At 39.6% G+C, this 18,771-nt stretch overlaps 1 protein-coding gene across 1 annotated transcript in view; it reads right to left on the reverse strand.

Annotated features, from left to right (window-relative positions):
* NBEAL1 (neurobeachin like 1) overlaps nucleotides 1-18,771 on the reverse strand; it is a 182,322-nt gene that overhangs the window by 64,206 nt on the left and 99,345 nt on the right. Inside the window, exons 32-34 of the mRNA XM_060302023.1 lie at nucleotides 15,754-16,059; nucleotides 15,510-15,659; nucleotides 1,722-1,879 (exon numbers count right to left, since the gene is read on the reverse strand). Coding sequence (XP_060158006.1) covers nucleotides 1,722-1,879; nucleotides 15,510-15,659; nucleotides 15,754-16,059 — 614 coding nt within the window. The remainder of the gene's footprint in view (nucleotides 1-1,721; nucleotides 1,880-15,509; nucleotides 15,660-15,753; nucleotides 16,060-18,771) is intronic.

Genomic DNA, 18,771 nt, shown 5'->3' on the forward strand with positions numbered 1-18,771 from the left:
ATATACCTGAGGAATCTAAGACAGGTCCAAGATGCCATGTGATTTACAGGTACAGGAATAAGATTTGAACATAAATCTTCAGACCTACAGCTTGATATATTTTACTCTTTCACTGTTACAAGGAAGTTCTTAACTAGCTATTTAGGAGTTTATTCCAAATACAGTTTTCAAAATAAAATAATAAGTTTAGTACAAATAAAGATAATATAATTGCAAATGGATCAAAGATCTAAATATAAGAGTTAAAGCTCTTAGAGGAAACAATAGGAGTAAGTCTTCATGACCCTGGATTTGGGAATGGTTTCTTAGATAAGATATCAATAACATAAGCAACAAAAGAAAGAAACAGATAAACTGGACTTCAAAATTCAAAGCTTTTGTGCATCAAAGGCCACTATGGAGAAAGTGAAAAGACAACCTACATATTTATAGACAATATATCCAATAAGGGTCTATTATTGGAAAAAAAAAAAACCTCTTACAGTTCAACCACAAGAAGTCAAACAGTCCAATTTAAAAATGGGCAAAAGACTTGAATAGACATTTCTTTAAAGAAGATATACAAATGGCCAACAAGTACCTGAAAAGATACTCAATGTCATTAGTCATTAGGGAATTGCAATGAAATCATAAGATACCACTGCACACCCACTAGGATGACCATAATTAAAAAAAAAAAAAAGACAAGTCTTGGTAAGGTTGTGGAGAAACTGAAACCCTCAAACATTGCTGATAGGAATGTAAAATGATGCAGCTGCTGTTAAAAACCGTCTGGCAATTCTTCAGTAAGTTAAACACAGAATTACCATATGACCCAGTAATTCTTCCAGTACATAAGCAAGAGAATTAGAAACAGGTGTTGAAACACTTATCCACAGATGTTTACAGCAATACTATTCACAACAGCCACAAGGAAAGCAACACGATGTCCATCATCCATTCCACACAATGGAATATTATTCAGCCATAAAAAGGAAAGAAAGTAATGATACATGCTACAACATAGTGAAAATACTAAGCTAAATGAAAGAAGCTGGGCACAAAAGGCCACATACTGAATGACTTCATTTATATGAAATACCCAGAATAGGCAAATCCATAGAGACAGAGAGCAGATTGGTGGTTGCCAGGGGTCGGGGGAAGGGATCATAGCTAGTGACTGCTTAATGGGTCCAGGGTTTCTTTTTCAGGTGATGAAAATGTTCTGAAGCTGGACAGTGGTGATTATTACACAACATGAGGAATGTACTTAATGCCACTAAATTGTACATTTTAAAATGGTTAAAATAGCAAATTTTATATTAAGTGTATTTTACCACAATAAAAAAGGGCTGTTAAAAAATGTGTGTGTGTATAAAATATAATTCAGCAAAACAGAAGTGACTTAGGATCAAATAAAGAAATTGTAAAATATTCAAATACACATCGTCACTAACCCTAGCTCAAAGAGGTGGTATCAGGAAGACAGAAGTAAATGGAATCAAAACAAATTCTATGTCACAGGGTAAGAGTAAAGGAAATAACTCCATGGTGAAAAACATATACACACAAAGCTCTACACATACCGAACTTATAATCCATAAAAGGCAAGCAAATTAATTAAAAGTAATCTTTTAAAAATTGAACATTTTAAAAATTGGATTGGCGAGGTCACTGATTCATAAAGTTCTAGATCAGAGCTCTAAAGAAAAAAGGGTATTTAATGAATGATAGACACCTACCTTTCAGCCCAAGGTCCCCTTTCACATGTAAGATAGAGCTTTATTGCCTTCCAGCGTCTCAGAGTGGCTAACTGTGGACTGCTAAGTTGTTTAAGCATATTATTATACCTCAAGTTCTCTTGGCGTGCTTTTCGATTAAATGGCTCCACAAAAAACTCCTGAAAGAAACAGCAATAAATAATAGCACTGAATCATATATTTAGAGGTATATTTAAAATTTAATGCCGTAATTTTAAACATCTGACCCAATAAAATCAAGCAATGAAAGAAAGAAGCTGGTAACCAACAAGATTTTCTTATTCCATTAGAATCATTTCTTTAATATAATTCTAGCTATAATCTACTTGTATTTTTTAAAACTTAAGAAAGTAACTAACCAACAATAAACGTGAAGAACTTCAAAAATGTAAAGTGTCTCAACATAAGATTTTAAATCTCAGAATTATTAACCTTATACCATCAAGTAAAATGATTTTCTTTTGAGATCTTTTGATTTATAAGGCATCTGGAATGTGACTCAAGTTTAAATAAAGTAAAAGGAAGAGTAACCACATTCTACTCTACTGTTGATGGCCTGAAAGGCAATGCCAAAGACAAAAGAAATCTATAGGGGCAAATCTCTCACAATGAAAAATTCCATCACTTAAGAGTGCTACTCTCTGAACAGCATCCTAGCTAGCAAATGAATTCACATACCTATTCCAGTTTTCAGGATAAAATAGATTCTGATAATAAGTTCTACCAAGATATAACTCTAAGCCCTGAAATTAAAATTTTGAAGTTTTCAAAAAGACAAGAGGTAAGCCTGGCTTATCTAACTCACACTGACATTCATTTATGAGGAAATATTAGGAACTAAAATAGTATTTAACTTGTTTCAAACAAATAACACTGAATCACATTAAAATGAATAGTTAAAGACATTGATTTAAGAGACACCTTTTAAGGACTTCTCTGGTGGCACAAGTGGTTAAGAATCCACCTGCCAATGCAGGGGACACGGGTTTGGTCCCTGGTCCAGGAAGATCCCACATGCCACAAAGCAACTAAGCCTGTGAGCCACAACTACCGAGCCTGCACTCTGGAGCCCACGCGCCACAACTACGGAAGCCTGTGCACCCTACGAGCCCTGCCGCAACTACTGAGCCCACGTGCTGCAACTACTGAACCCGCATGCTGCAACTACTGAAGCCTGTGCACCTAGATCCCATTCTCCACAACAAGAGAAGCCACTGCATGAGAAGCCCAGGTACCACAACGAAGAGCAGCCCCCGCTCGCAGCAACTAGAGAAAGCCCACGCACAGCTATGAAGACCCAACACAGCCAAAAAAAAAAAAAAAAAAAAAGACATCTTTTAAAGAGGCAGTACAGACGTGTGTGGCTATAAGCTTTGGAACTAGACCTGGGTACAAATCTTAGGTACTTAATTCTCTGAAGCTCAGTACCATCACCTGTAAGATGGGGCTGACAGTAATTGTCATCATAAAGATTAAGATTTAATGTGCTTAATATAATGCCAGAAAAGTAGCAAGCTCTCAATAAATTATAGTTATTATTATAATTGTTACTGTAACTACTACTATATTTGTAGGAAATCAATGATTTGGGAGACAGTGTTATCGAATATTTAAAACAGATCATTGCTGAGACAACTGAAGAAGTCATGAAAGCTCCATGATAATTAAACATCAATTTCACAGTTTTGAAGTTCAAGCACATAAAGATATTCTTTTTTTTTTGGTTGTGTTGGGTCTTCGTTTGCTGCATGCGGGCTTTCTCTAGTTGTGGCGAGCGGGGGCTGCTCTTCATTGCGGTGGCTTCTCTTGTTGTGAAGCATGGGCTCTAGATGCATGGGCTTCAGTAGTTGTGGCACGTGGGCTCAGCAGTTGTGGCTCACGGGCTCTAGAGAGCAAGCTTGGTAGTTGTGGCACATGGGCTTAGTTGGTGCATGGCATGTGGGATCTTCCCGAAACAGGGATCGAACTCATGTCCCCTGCATTGGCAGGCAGATAATCTTAACCACTGCGCCACCAGGGAAGTCCTCATAAGGATATTCTTTTTTTTTTTTTAAAGGGAGAAGCAAATCTGCCTTTATTCTTAGAAAACGTGATCACCAATGATGAAAATCCAACGGCATCTACCAAAGAGCTACTATAATAAGTGAGTTTAGAAAGGCTGCAGGATACAACTTCTTCTACAGGAAGCTAACTCTTCCTAACAAAAGGCCTATATGACTGTCCTAGCAGTTTTTCTTCACTGATCTGAGACAAGGCCAGTAAGCCACAAAGCTCCTTATTCGAGTGTTTCTCGGTCGTTTGCTCTTGTCATACAAACCCAGTTTTTAAAAAAATTTTACTGAGGAGACCCAGTAGTGACTGGGATGTGGGAAACCAGCATTCTGGTGGGAGGGTACATTTTCTGTACAGTTTGGCGAGCAATTTCACACACTGCAGATTGAGAGCTTTAAATATTTAACCAATTCTACCTCTTGTAGTCTATCTTAAGAAAACAATCATTCAGGCAAAGCTCTATATACAAGCATTCCACTGAATCATTACCTATAATATGGCAAAAATTGAAAATAATTTAAACATTCAATAATGTATCTTTTATGTATCCATTCAATAATGCTTTTGAAGAACTTTTAGAAAAAGGTTCATGTTAGATGAAAAATATCAGGAAAAATGCTAAACTTGCAAAATATTATTACTGTTACATATTTACTACATAAATACAACTATAAAACTAAGAAAATATTCCAGAATGTGGACAGTAGTTAATACTGAATGACAGGACCTATCCTCTTCCACTTCTTAAACTGTCTTCAATTACGTTGTACTACTTGAATATCTGAATCACAGAACCTCCCCTCCAATCTAAGGACAAAGGAAAGAATATTTAAAGGTGCTATATTTGAAAATAAAGTCAGACATTGCATCATAGCTCAGTTTTATTTTCAGTAGTTAAGAAACATTTAAGCACCAAACAAAGCAAGTGAACCCTCAGCACCCAAGGGCCAGTAGAGGCAAAAGATGAGGCCCCCATAGTGAAGTGGCAACTACTGCAGGAATCACTGCCCTAGGAGGGATGCACTGTCTAGGAAGGGACACAAGTTTAGACCTTAACCCCTTTCCCTAGCCCTGACTTAGTGGGCAACAGGGGGCCCAAAGCGCTGCATGGTCCGGATCACCAGAGAAGGCTGGTCAAGAAAGTTGACGATGGAAATTCGGAGAAGGCGGGAATCCAGCTCTCCGGCGGACCACCAGGACGCTGCCGCTATGAGCTCCTTCCCAATCGCCCCTTGGTGCGGTTCAGCACCTGGGGCCAGGGACCCACGGGCAATCTCCGCCTCCAAGGTGGATGGGACAGGCACGCTTTGGGCAGATACGTGTGGCCGGCTTCCCGGCCCTTTGGCCGTGGATGCGGGGTGTCCGCCCGGCCCCGAAGAGTGCTGTGCCGCCGCGACACGCAGAGCTCAGTAGTTTGCAGCGGCGGCAGCATCCGCGCTGCAGGGCCCGCCCAGCCACCCCTGCCACCCCAGCTGCCCAGGACTTCAGAGTCACCCGCCATCCTGCCTGTGCCCCCCCATAAGGATATTCTCAAATCAGGTTTTCCTAGAAAAGCTAAGTGTGAAGTTAAAGAGAAAATGCTGGTTGGTATAGTAGTTGGTAGAACATCTTTGAGGGCAATATAACAGTAATTATTATCATAATTGCTCCATACCGGTAATTCCACTTATTCTAGGGAAGTCATTGTGGATAAGCATAAAAATATGACTACAGAGACGATCGATACTATTTATAATAAAGAAGAAACTGGTAAATTAGGTCTAAAACCGGGAAATAAGTTTAAATCTTCTAATACATAATATAATGGAATATTAGACAATCATATAATGGCATGGAAAAATGTTCACAGTACATTTTAAGAAAGTAGTAGCAAATGAAACTACCATTTTGGTTAAACCAAATATATACATAAAAATACAGGAAGGATAATATACCAAAATATTAGTAGTGGTGGATTACGAATGTTTCTTTTTATACCTAAGTTATGGAATAAACATGTGTTTTTATTTGGTCTTCTCTAATTTGTTTCATCTGTGTTCTCTAGTTTTTAGCATATAGATTCTATACATATTTTGTTAGATAGATATCTAAGTACTTCATTCTTTTTAGACCTATTGTAAATAGTATTTATTTAATTGCTGTTTCCAATTGCTCGTTGCTAGTATATAGAAATATGATTAAATTTTGTGTATTGATATTGTGTCCTGCAATGTTGCTAAATTCATTAATTATAGATTTCTGATAGATTCCTTAGGATTTTCTACGTAGATAATTATGTGATCTGCAAATAGTTTTATTTCTTCCTTCCCAATATAAATGCCTTTTTTTTTTCTATTCTTATTGCATTTCCTATGTCTTATAGTACAATAGTGACTAAGAAGAGTGAAAGTGAACATTCCACCCTAGTCTCTATTTTATGGGGAAAGCACTCAGTTCTTCCCCATTAAATATGAAGCTAGCTGTACAATTTTTGTAGAGATTTAGGTATTCCCTTCTAATCCTAGTTTGCTAAAAACTTTGATCATAAATAGATGCTGAATTTTCTCAAATGCTTTTTCTGCATCTACTGATATGATCATGTACTTTTTCTTGATAAGTCTATTAATGTGACTGATTATTAACTGATCATCAAATGTTGAACCAGCCTTGCATTCCCAACAGACACTCTACCTGGTTGTGATGTATTTTTTTTTATACATTGCTAGATTTGGTTTGCACCTATGTTCCCAAGGGATACTGGTCTGTAGTTTTCTTGCACTGTTTTTGTATGGTTTCAATATGAGGGTAATATTGCCTCATATAATGAGTTGGGAAGTTATGCCACTTTTCAATTTTCTGAAGAGAGTGTGAGGAATTGGTGTAACTTCTCCGTTAAACACTTGGTAAAATTTGCCACTGAAACCATCTGGGCCTAGAGTTTTCCCTCTTGGAAGGTATTTAACTATAAATTCAATTTCTTTAACAGAGAACTATCCAGGTTATCTACTTATTATTGAATTAGTTTGGGAAATTTGTAGCTGTCAAGAAATTGATCCATTTCATCTAAATCATCTTATTTATGTGCACAGATTAGCCTGTAGTCGTCCCTTATTATCATGTTGATGTCTGTGAAGTCAGTGGTGATTCATTTCTGGTATGAGTAATTTTTCACTTTTTTTCCCTCAATTTGGCTAGAAGTTTATCAATTTTATTGATATCTTAAGTAGATTTTGGTTTCATTGATTTTCTCTATTGTTTTTCTGCTTTCAATTCCGTTGATTTCTGCTCTTTAATAAGGGAATTCCCTAGTGGCCCAGTGGTTAGGACTTGGCGCTTTCACTGTGGTGGCTCAGGTTCAATCCCTGGTCGGGGAATTAAGATCCCACAAGCCGCGTGGCACGGCCAAAACAAAAAAATAACAAACAAAAAAACCAAACTAATGTAATTTAGTTTACTTTTTCAAGTTCCTTAGGGTAGAATGAACTTATACTAAAAAAGAAGAAAGGTCTCAAATTAATAAGTACTTTGTATTATAAATTTCCCTCTAAGGACTGATACATACTCAGCCTCCTTAAAGATATCTACTATCAGCCTGATAGACTTTTTACATAATCACTATGTACAGAACATTTTGATATTAATTTTTAAGTTCTTATCTGTTTTTCTTCCAATTCTCAAATAATTTTTGGACAAACAATAAGAAACACTGTTCGGACTGAAGTGCCCTGGAGCCCGAGGGGAGGGCGGCCTCACTAAGGCTGCTGGCTCTGGAGGGGCCCCACCAGCTGAAGCCGCAACAGTCCTTGGGACCGCGGGCCAGAGTGAGTATAACGTGGAGGAGCTTAAAGATGGCGGAAGAGTAAGATGCGGAATCACCTTCCTCCTCACAAATACATCAGAAATACATCTATCTACAAGTGGAACAACTCCTACAGAACACCTACTGAACGCTGGCAGAAGACCTCAGACCTCCCAAAAGGCAAGAAACTCCCCACGTACCTGGGTAGGGTAAAAGAAAAAAGAAAAAAACATAGACAAAAGAATAGGGACGGGACCTGCACCAGTGGGAGGGAGCCGTGAAGGAGGAAAGGTTTCCACACACTAGGAAGGCCCTTAGCGATCGGAGACTGCGGGTGACGGAGGGGGGAAGCTTCGGAGTCACGGAGGAGAGCACAGCAACAGGGGTGCGGAGGGCAAAGCGGAGAGATTCCCGCACAGAGGATCAGGGCCGACCGGCACTCACCAGCCCGAGAGGCTTGTCTGCTCACCCGCCGGGGCGGGCGGGGCTGCGAGCTGAGGCTCGGGCTTCGGAGGTCAAGATCCCAGGGAGAGGACTGGGGTTGGCTGCATGAACACAGCCTGAAGGGGGTTAGTGCGCCACGGCTAGCCGGGAGGGAATCCAGGAAAAGTCTGGACTTGCCGAAGAGACAAGAGACTTTTCCTTGCCTCTTTATTTCCTGGTGCTTCAGGAGAGGGTATTAAGAGCGTCGCTTAAGGGAGCTCCAGAGATGGGCGCGATTCGCGGCTATCAGCGTGGACCCCAGAAACGGGCATGAGACGCTAAGGCTGCTGCTGCTGCCACCAAGAAGCCTGCGTGCGAGCACAGGTCACTATCCACACCTCCCCTCCCGGGAGCCTGTGCAGCCCGCCACTGCCAGGGTTCCGTGATCCAGGGACAACTTACCCGTCAGAAAGCACGGCGCGCCTCAGGCTGGTGCAACGTCCCACCGGCCTCTGCCACCACAGGCTCGCCCTGCATCTGTACCCCTCCCTCGCCCCCGCCTGAGTGAGCCAGAGCCCCCGAATCAGCTGCTCCTTTAACCCTATCCTGTCTGAGTGAAGAACAGATGCCCTCAGGCGACCTACACACAGAGGCGGGGCCAAATCCAAAGATGAAGCCCGGGAGCTGTGCGAACAAAGAAGAGAAAGGGAAATCTCTCCCAGCAGCCTCAGGAGCAGCGGATTAAATCTCCACAATCAACTTGATGTACCCTGCATCTGTGAAATACCTGAATAGACAACGAATCATCCCAAATTGAGGAGGTGGACTTTGGGAGCAATGATATATATATTTTTCCAACTTTTTCTCTTTTTGTGAGTGTGTATGTGTATGCTTCTGTGTGTGATTTTGTCTGTATAGCTTTGCTTTTACCATTTGTCCTAGGGGTCTCTCCGTCCGGTTTTCTTCTTCTTTTATTACTTAAAAAAATTTTTTTCTTAATTATTTTTTATTTTAATAACTATTTTATTTTCCTTTATTTTATTTTATCTTCTTCTTTCTTTCCTTCTTTTTTTTTTTTCTCCCTTTTATTCTTAGCTGTGGGGAGGACAGACTCTTGGCGCTCCAGCCAGGCGTCAGGGCTGTGCCACTGAGGTGGGAGAGCCAAGTTCAGGACACTGGTCCACAAGAGACCTCCCAGCTCCACGTAATATCAAATGGCAAAAAACTCCCAGAGATCTCATCTGAATGCCAAGACCCACCTCCACTCAATGACCAGCAAGCTACAGTGCTGGGCACCCTATGCCAAACAACTAGCAAGACAGGAACACAACCCCACCCATTAGCAGAGAGGCTGCCTAAAATCATAATAAGACCACAGACACACCAAAACACACCACCAGACGTGGACCTGTCCACCAGAAAGACAAGATCCAGCCTCATCCACCAGAACACAGGAACTAGTCCCCTCCACCAGGAAGCCTACACAACCCACTGAACCACCCTTAGCCACTGGGGACAGACACCAAAAACAACAGAAACTACAAACCTGCAGCCTGTGAAAAGGAGACCCCAAACACAGTAAGTTAAGCAAAATGAGAAGACAGAGAAACACATAGCAGATGAAGGAGCAAGGCAAAAACCCACCAGACCAAACAAATGAAGAGGAAATAGGCACTCTACTGGAAAAAGAATTCAGAATAATGAGAGTAAAGATGATCCAAAATCTTGGAAATAGAATGGAGAAAATAAATGATTAACAAGGACCTAGAAGAACTAAAGAGCAAACAAACAATGATAAACAACACAATAAATGAAATTTAAAATTCACTACAAGGGATCAGTAGCAGAATAACTGAGGCAGAAGAATGGATAAGTGACCTGGAAGATAAAATAGTGGAAATAACTACTGCAGAGCAGAATAAACAAAAAGAATGAAAAGAAGTGAGGACAGTCTCAGAGACCTCTGGGACCACATTAAACAAACCAACATTCGAATTATAGGGGTCCCAGAAGAAAAAGAGAAAAAGAAAGGGACTGAGAAAATATTTGAAGAGAAAACAGTTGAAAACTTCCCTAATATGGGAAAGGAAATAGTTAATCAAGTCCAGGAAGCACAGCGAGTCCCATACAGGATAAATCCAAGGAAAAACATGCCAAGACACATATTAACCAAACTATCAAAAATTAAATACAAAGAACAAATATTAAAAGCAGCAAGGGAAAAACAACAAATAACACACAAGGGAATCCCCATAAGGTTAACAGCTGATCTTTCAGCAGGAACTCTGCAAGCCTGAAGGGAGTAGCAGGACATATTTAAATTGATGAAAGAGAAAAATCTACAACCAAGATTACTCTACCCAACAAGGATCTCATCAGATTTGACAGAGAAATTAAAACCTTTACAGACAAGCAAAAGCTAAGAGAATTCAGCACCACCAAACCAGCTTTACAACAAACGCTAAAGGAACTTCTCTAGGCAGGAAACACAAGAGAAGGAAAAGACCTACAATAATAAACCCAAAACGATTAAGAAAATGGTAATAGGAACATACATATCGATAATTACCTTAAATGTAAATAGATTAAATGCTCCAACCAAAAGACATAGACTGGCTGAATGGATACAAAAACAAGGCCCAGGGCTTCCCTGGTGGCGCAGTGGTTGAGAGTCCGTCTGCCAATGAACGGGACACGGGTTCGTGCCCCGGTCGGGGAAGATCCCACATGCCGCAGAGTGGCTGGGCCCGTGAGCCATGGCCGCTGAGCCTGCGTGTGCAGAGCCTGTGCTCCACAACGGGAGAGGCCACAACAGTGAGAGGCCCGCGTACCGCAAAAAAAAAAAAGGCCCATATATATGCTGTCTACAAGAGACCCACTTCAGACCTAGGGACACATGCACACTGAAAGTGAGGGGATGGAAAAAGATACTCCATGCAAATGGAAATCAAAAGAAAGAAGGAGTAGCAATTCTCATATCAGACAAAATAGACTTTAAAACAAAGACTAGTACAAGAGACAAAGGACACTACATAATGATCAAAGGATCAATCGGAGAAGAAGATATAACAATTGTTAATATTTATGCACCCAACATAGGAGACCCTCAATACATAAGGCAAATACTAACAGCCATAAAAGAGGAAATCGACAGTAACGCAATCATACTAGGGGACTTCAACACCCCACTTTCACCAAGGAACAGATCATCCAAAATTAGAATAAATAAGGAAACACAAGCTTTAAATGATACATTAAACAAGATGGACTTAATTGATATTTATAGGACATTCCTTCCAAAAACAACAGAATACACATTCATCTCAAGTGCTCATGGAACATTCTCCAGGATAGATCATATCTTGGGTCACAAATCAAGCCTTGGTAAATTTCAGAAAACTGAAACCATGTCAAGTATCTTTTCCGACCACAACACTTTGAGACTAGATATCAATTACAGGAAGAAATCTGTAAGAAATACAAACACATGGAGGGTAAACAACACACTACTTAATAACCAAGAGATCACTGAAGAAATCAAAGAGGAAATAAAAAAAAAAACCTAGAAGCAAATGACAATAAAAACACAACGACCCAAAACCTATGGGATGCAGCAAAAGCAGTTCTAAGAGGGAAGTTTATAGCTATACAAGCCTACCTTAAGAAACAAGAAACATCTCAAATAAACAACCTAACCTTACACCTAAAGCAATTAGAGAAAGAACAAAAATCCCCAAAGTTAGCAGAAGGAAACAAATCATAAAGATCAGATCAGAAATAAATGAAAAAGAAATGAAGGAAACGATAGCAAAGATCAATAAAACTAAAAGCTGGTTCTTTGAGAAGATAAACAAAGTTGATAAACCATTAGCCAGACTCATCAAGAAAAAAAGGGAGAAGACTCAAATCATTAGAATTAGAAATGAAAAAGGAGAAGTAAGAACTGACACTGCAGAAATACAAAGGATCATGAGAGATTACCAGAAGCAACTATATGCCAATAAAATGGACAACCTGGAAGAAACGGACAAATTCTTAGAAATGCACACCTTCTGAGACTGAACCAGGAAGAAATAGAAGATACGAACAGACCAATCACAAGCACTGAAATTTAAACTGTGATTAAAAATCTTCCAACAAACAAAAGCCCAGGACCAGATGGCTTCACAGGCGAATTCTATCAAGCATTTAGAGAAGAGCAAACACCTATCCTTCTCAAACTCGTCCAAAACATAGCAGAGGGGGCTTCCCTGGTGGCGCAGTGGTTGAGAGTCCTCCTGCCAATGCAGGGGACACGGGTTAGTGCCCTGGTCTGGGAAGATCCCACATGCCGCAGAGCGGATAGGCCCGTGAGCCATGGCCGCTAAGCCTGCGTGTCCGGAGCCTGTGCTCCGCAATGGCAGAGGCCACAACAGTGAGAGGCCTGCGTACTGTAAAAAAAAAAGAAAAAAAAAAAAATAGCAGAGGGAGGAACACTCCCAAACTCATTCTACGAGGCCACCATCACTCTGATACCAAAACCAGACAAGGATGTCACAAAAAAAGAAAACTACAGGCCAATATCACTGATGAACATAGATGCAAAAATCCTCACAAAATACTAGCCAACAGAATCCAACAGCACATTAAAAGGATCATACATTATGATCAAGAAGGGTTTATTCCCAGGAATGCAAGGATTCTTCAATGTATGCAAATCAATCAACATGATACACCATATTAACAAATTGAAGGAGAAAAATCTTATGATCGTCTCAAAAGATGCAGAGAAAGCTTTTGACAAAATTCAACACCCATTTCTGATAAAAACCCTCCAGAAAGTAGGCATAGAGGGAACTTTCCTCAACATAATAAAGTCCATATATGAGAAACCCACAGCCAACATGGTCCTCAATGGTGAAAACCCAAAACCATTTCCACTAAGATCAGGAAAAAGACAAGGTTGCCCACTCTCACCACTCTTATTCAACATAGTTTTGGAAGTTATAGCCACAGCAATCAGAGAAGTTAAAGAAATAAAAGGAATCCAAATTGGAAGAAAAGAAGTAAAGCTGTCACTGTTTGCAGATGACATTATACTATACATAGAGAATCCTAAAGATGCTACCAGAAAACTACTAGAGCTAATCAATGAATTTGGTAGAGTAGCAGGATACAAAATTAACACACAGAAATCTCTTGCACTCCTATACACTAATGATGAAAAATCTGAAAGTGAAATTAAGAGAACACTCCCATTTACCATTGCAACAAAAAGAATAAAATATCTAGGAATACACCTACCTAAGGAGACAAAAGACCTATATGTAAAAAATTATAAGACACTGATGAAAGAAATTAAAGATGATACAAATAGATGGAGAGAGATACCATATTCTTGGATTGGAAGAATCAACATTGTGAAAATGACTCTACTACCCAATGCAATCTACAGATTCAATGCAATCCCCATGAAACTACCACTGGCATTTTTCACAGAACTAGAACAGAAAATTTCACAGTTTGTATGGAAACACAAAAGACCCTGAATAGCCAAAGCAATCTTGAGAAAGAAAAACAGAGCTGGAGCAATCAGGCTCCGTTACTTCAGACTATACTACAAAGCTACATATGTGCCAGTATGTAATGGCACAAAAACAGAAATATACATCAATATAACAGGATAGAAAGCCCAGAGATAAACCCACGCACATATGGTCACCTTATATTTGATAAAGGAGGCAAGAATATATAGTGGAGAAAAGATAGCTTCTTCAATAAGTGGTTCTGGGAAAACTGGACAGCTACATGTAGAAGAATGAAATTAGAACACTCCCTACCACCATACACAAAAATAAACTCAAAATGGATTAAAGACCTAAATGTAAGGCCAAACACCATCAAACTCTTAGAGGAAAACATAGGCAGAACACTCTACGACATAAATCACAGCAAGATCTTTTTAGGCCCACCTCGTAGAGAAATGGAAGTAAAAACAAAAATAAACAAATGGGACATAATGAAACTTAAAAGCTTTTGCACAGCAAAGGAAACCATAAACAAGACTAAAAGACAACCCTCAGAATGGGAGAAAATATTTTCAAATGAAGCAACTGACAAAGTATTAATCTCCAAAACATACAAGCAACTCACGCAGCTCAATATCAAAAAAACAAACAGCCCAATCCAAAAATGGGCAGAAGACCTAAATAGACTGTTTCTCCAAAGAAGATATACAGATTGCCAACAAACACATGAAAGAATGCCCAACATCATTAATCATTAGAGAAATGCAAGTCAAAACTACAATGAGATATTATCTCACACCGGTCAGAATGGCCATCATCAAAAAATCTAGAAAGAATAAATGCTGGAGAGGGTGTGGAGAAAAGGGAACCCTCTTGCACTGTTGGTGGGAATGTAAATTGATACAGCCACTATGGAGAACAGTATGGAGGTTCCTTAAAAAACTAAAAATAGAACTACTGGGATTCCCTGATGGCACAGTGGTTGAGAATCCGCCTGCCGATGCAGGGGACACGGGTTCATGCCCCGGAGCGGCTGGGCCTGTGAGCCATGGCCACTGAGCCTGCGCCTCTGGAGCCTGTGCTCTGCAACGGGAGAGGCCACAACAGTGAGAGGCCCGCGTACCACACACACACAAAGAAAATGTAAATATAGTACCACCCTGCGACCCAGCAATCCCACTACTGGGCATATACCCTGAGAAAACCATAATTGAAAAAGAGTCATGTACCACAATGTTCACTGCAGCTCTATTTACAATAGCCAGGTCATGGAAGCAACCTAAGTGTCCACCAACAGATGAATGGATAAAGAAGATGTGGTACATATATACAATGGAATATGGTACATATATACCATGGAATATTACTCAGCCATAAAAAGGAACGAAACTGAGTTATTTGTAGTGAGGTGAATGGACCTAGATACTGTCATACAGAGTGAAGTAAGTCAGAAAGAGAAAAACAAATACCGTATGCTAACACATATATATGGAATCTGAAAAAAAAAAAAAAGAAAAGAAAATGGTCAGAAGAACCTAGGGGCAAGATGGAATAAAGATGCAGACCTACTAGAGAATGGACTTGAGGATACGGGGAGGGGGAAGGGTAAGCTGGGACAAAGTGAGAGAGTGGCATGGACATATATACACTACCAAACGTAAAATAGATAGCTAGTGGGAAGCAGCCACATAGCACAGGGAGATCAGCTTGGTGCTTTATGACCACCTAGAGAGGTGGGATGGGGTAGGTGGGAGGGAGGGAGACGCAAGAGGGAAGAGATATGGAGACATATGTATATGTATAACTGATTCACTTTGTTATAAAGCAGAAACTGACACACCATTGTAAAGCAATTATACTCTAATAAAGATGTTAAAAATAAATTAAAAAATAAAAAACATAAAATATTGTTCATTTTCAAAGTTCAGTCTTGTTATTACTCTCATTTGAACATTAAATGCTTGAAATCAACATAAAAAACTGGTATTAAAAACATTTAATAATTTTTACCTGAAACTTGAGCTTGCTCTCTCCCCCTTCCCGGTCTCGTTTATGCATATTCACCATTAAGGCTTCATAACAATCCTTCCAATAAAGTGCCATGCTCTCATGACCATCATAAAATGCATGGGTTTCATACTGCTTCATATAAGGTACAATCTTATAAAAAATATACATACGCAAAATTTAATGCATGCTTCCATAAAAATGATAATTTAGTAGAAAAACCCCACTCAACAAAGATGAAACTTACATATTTTTCAATGTAAACTTGCCATTCATTTGAACTGCAATATTCTTGAAAATCTTCGAAAAATGAAGAGCTTCCATTGGTAAAAGGTAAAGAAGGCAGATGCAAGTTCATGAAGAGAAGCTCATAAATTTTGGAAACCAGGGTACGGACAAGCGGAATCAGAAATGAGTATATTTCAGTCTGTTCCTTGATTGATTCACTTAGAACATGTTCCAGCTTCCCTAAAATGTAACATGCTTCATCCTGATTTTCAATCACCTTGGTCTGAAGAAGGGTGTTTAGCTTAGCTGATGCCACTGCACAAACCTGGAGTGAAATAGTAAAATAAAGCAGATATTTAATGATAACAAAGTTCTTTGGCTCCTCTTGAAGTTGTTTTTTAAAATAAATTATAAAAGTAACCCACGTTTCATTTGGAATATACAGAAAAGTTAAGAGGTTGATAATTAATCACCCCAACATCCACTCTACTCCTTCAGAGAGTTTGCAGGAATTCGGGGATGATTCCATCTCTAATTCTAAAAGATATAAACCAAACAGAATATCCAACCCCTTGCCACAGTGACTGGTTCAGGTAACTCATCTTTCAGTCAACTCATGTCACTGTCTTTGTCACATGGATTCATTCAGGGATAGCTTTATCATGCAAAGACACAACTTTTATACAATAACAGTAAAGAACTGTGAAAGGGCTTGGATTTTATCAATACCTCATCTCCAAGCTGACAAGTTAGCCTACCATTGTTTCATAGATGCTGGCAGAAGAATGAGACTCCTGGATCAGAGACGAAGATCTACAGCATTAGCAATAGCCAGAATATCAGCACTTGCCCTGTTCCCCGAAATGTAATTCCATGGTGAGAAATGAACAGAACTAGATGATGCCTGCACACCCAGTGGTTGCATTATAGGAGAGGAACCCCAAGCAAAGTGAACACAAGTCTTTTAAATTGGGTAGTAAGTGTACCTGAACGTTGCCTTGGAAGGAGACATTATCTTTATTATACTGGACAGTAAACAAACCTGCTTTTGCTCTGGAGGGAGACATCATCTCTATCTTCCCAAGCTGTTCTCTATACATGCGTCCTCAAAAAGACAGTTCATCACAAAGGCATCCAGTGTCTGTATTCACAGGAGATCCATGAAGAACTGTCTACCAACAATGACTCTAGGAAGAAGCACTCTCTTTCTCTGGATATGAACAAGGAAGCATGTAGCCTTAATTGCTGCTGGCAGTGATTTTGTGACAATTAGGGCAGTCAGCTTAAGACAAGCTGACATGATGGAGAGTAATGCTGTGAGAACAGCAAACAAATGGAACTAGAGCCTTGACTGAATCATGCCTTAAACTCATCTTAGCTATGGAATTTTCAACTATTTGAATCTTCTTAACTAAGTCAGCTTGCATTGATATTTCTGTTATTTGGAATCAAAAGCATTCTTATAGATAAAGGACAGTGAACAGGCAACTGAGTAAAGTTCCCAAGGAAAATACATATCTAGGTCACAAACCCAGGCAAAGGAATATGCTATATTACTCTTAAGCTCTGGCCTTAAACTCCATCCTAGAAAGGTAAATTGGTCATGAAGGGGCCTCATTTCATCTAGACTAGAGAAAGATGGAAGTCTTAAAACCAAAACAGGACAAATGATATAAAGTGTCTCCTTCTCCCTTAACCCTATAACCCAATTTTGGATCATATTACTTTCAAAATAAAGAAAAGCAAGGGAAAGAAGGGAAGTATTAAAAACTGACATCACTTCAAGAATATATATGTGCCTATATACAGAATCTAAAAAAAAAATGGTTATGAAGAACCTAGGGGCAGGACAGGAATAAAGATGCAAATGTAGAGAATGTACTTGAGGACGAGGGGAGGAGGAAGGGTAAGCTGGGACGAAATGAGAGAGTGGCATGCACTTATATACACTACTAAATGTAAAATAGATAGCTAGTGGGAAGCAGCTGCATAGCACAGGGAGATCAGCTCGGTGCTTTGTGACCACCTAGAGGGGTGGGATAGGGAGGGTGGGAGGGAGACGCAAGAGGGAGGAGATATGGGGATATATGTATATGTATAGCTGATTCACTTTGTTATACAGCAGAAACTAACACACCACTGTAAAGCAATTATACTCCAATAAAGATGTTAAAAAAAAAAAAAAAGAATATATGTGTACCAAAAGCTGATCTGAGCTGTATGCACATGTCTTTGCAGGCCAAGGCAACAATAAGGGATCTCAGGCAGTCTTTCCATGCAAGACTTAAAGAAGCAAACAGCATTGGAGGACACAACCTCTAAGATGGCTCAAAACTTTAACTTTTCTACTTTTAACTTAAGCCTCTACTAGTGAAGCTTCTCTACCCTTCTCAGGTTTTCCCCAAATCCCTTCACTTTAGTCTTTGAATCTACTAAAGCAGCTCAAACCCAATAGAGGCCAAGAAATGTGAGACAAAAGGTCATAAAATATCATTATCCAGGAAATACTAATGTTAATATTCTGGGCTTTTTTGCTATATGTTTTTAAAAATACTATTCACATGAAAGGTTGAATATTCAGTGATTTGCTTTTAAGTTAGTATCACAGTATTAAATAACTATAAGTTTATATGTTTATTTAAAATTATAAAGACACTTTCAGTGAATACAATGATTTACTTACCACCGACTTAACTTTGGATACACACACTACCCCCCCACACATAGATATGATAGCCCTGCCCTCACATTATAAAGAGTACTACATTATGGTCACTTGAGAAATGACAAAAAATACCTGGGCCCTAGTTCTCCTGTTTAATTACTGAGTGATGCCCCACACAAAGGCCTTTTTTTTTTTTTTTTTTTTTGCGGTACGAGGGCCTCTCACTGTTGTGGCCTCTTCCATTGCGGAGCACAAGCTCCGGACGCGCAGTCTCAGTGGCCATGGCTCACGGGCCCAGCCACTCCGCGGCATGTGGGATCTTCCCGGACCGGGGCACGAACCTGCGTCCCCTGCATCGGCAGGCGGACTCTC

The sequence above is a fragment of the Globicephala melas genome, chromosome 7, assembly GCF_963455315.2.
Source record: "Globicephala melas chromosome 7, mGloMel1.2, whole genome shotgun sequence".
Lineage (NCBI taxonomy): Eukaryota > Metazoa > Chordata > Mammalia > Artiodactyla > Delphinidae > Globicephala > Globicephala melas.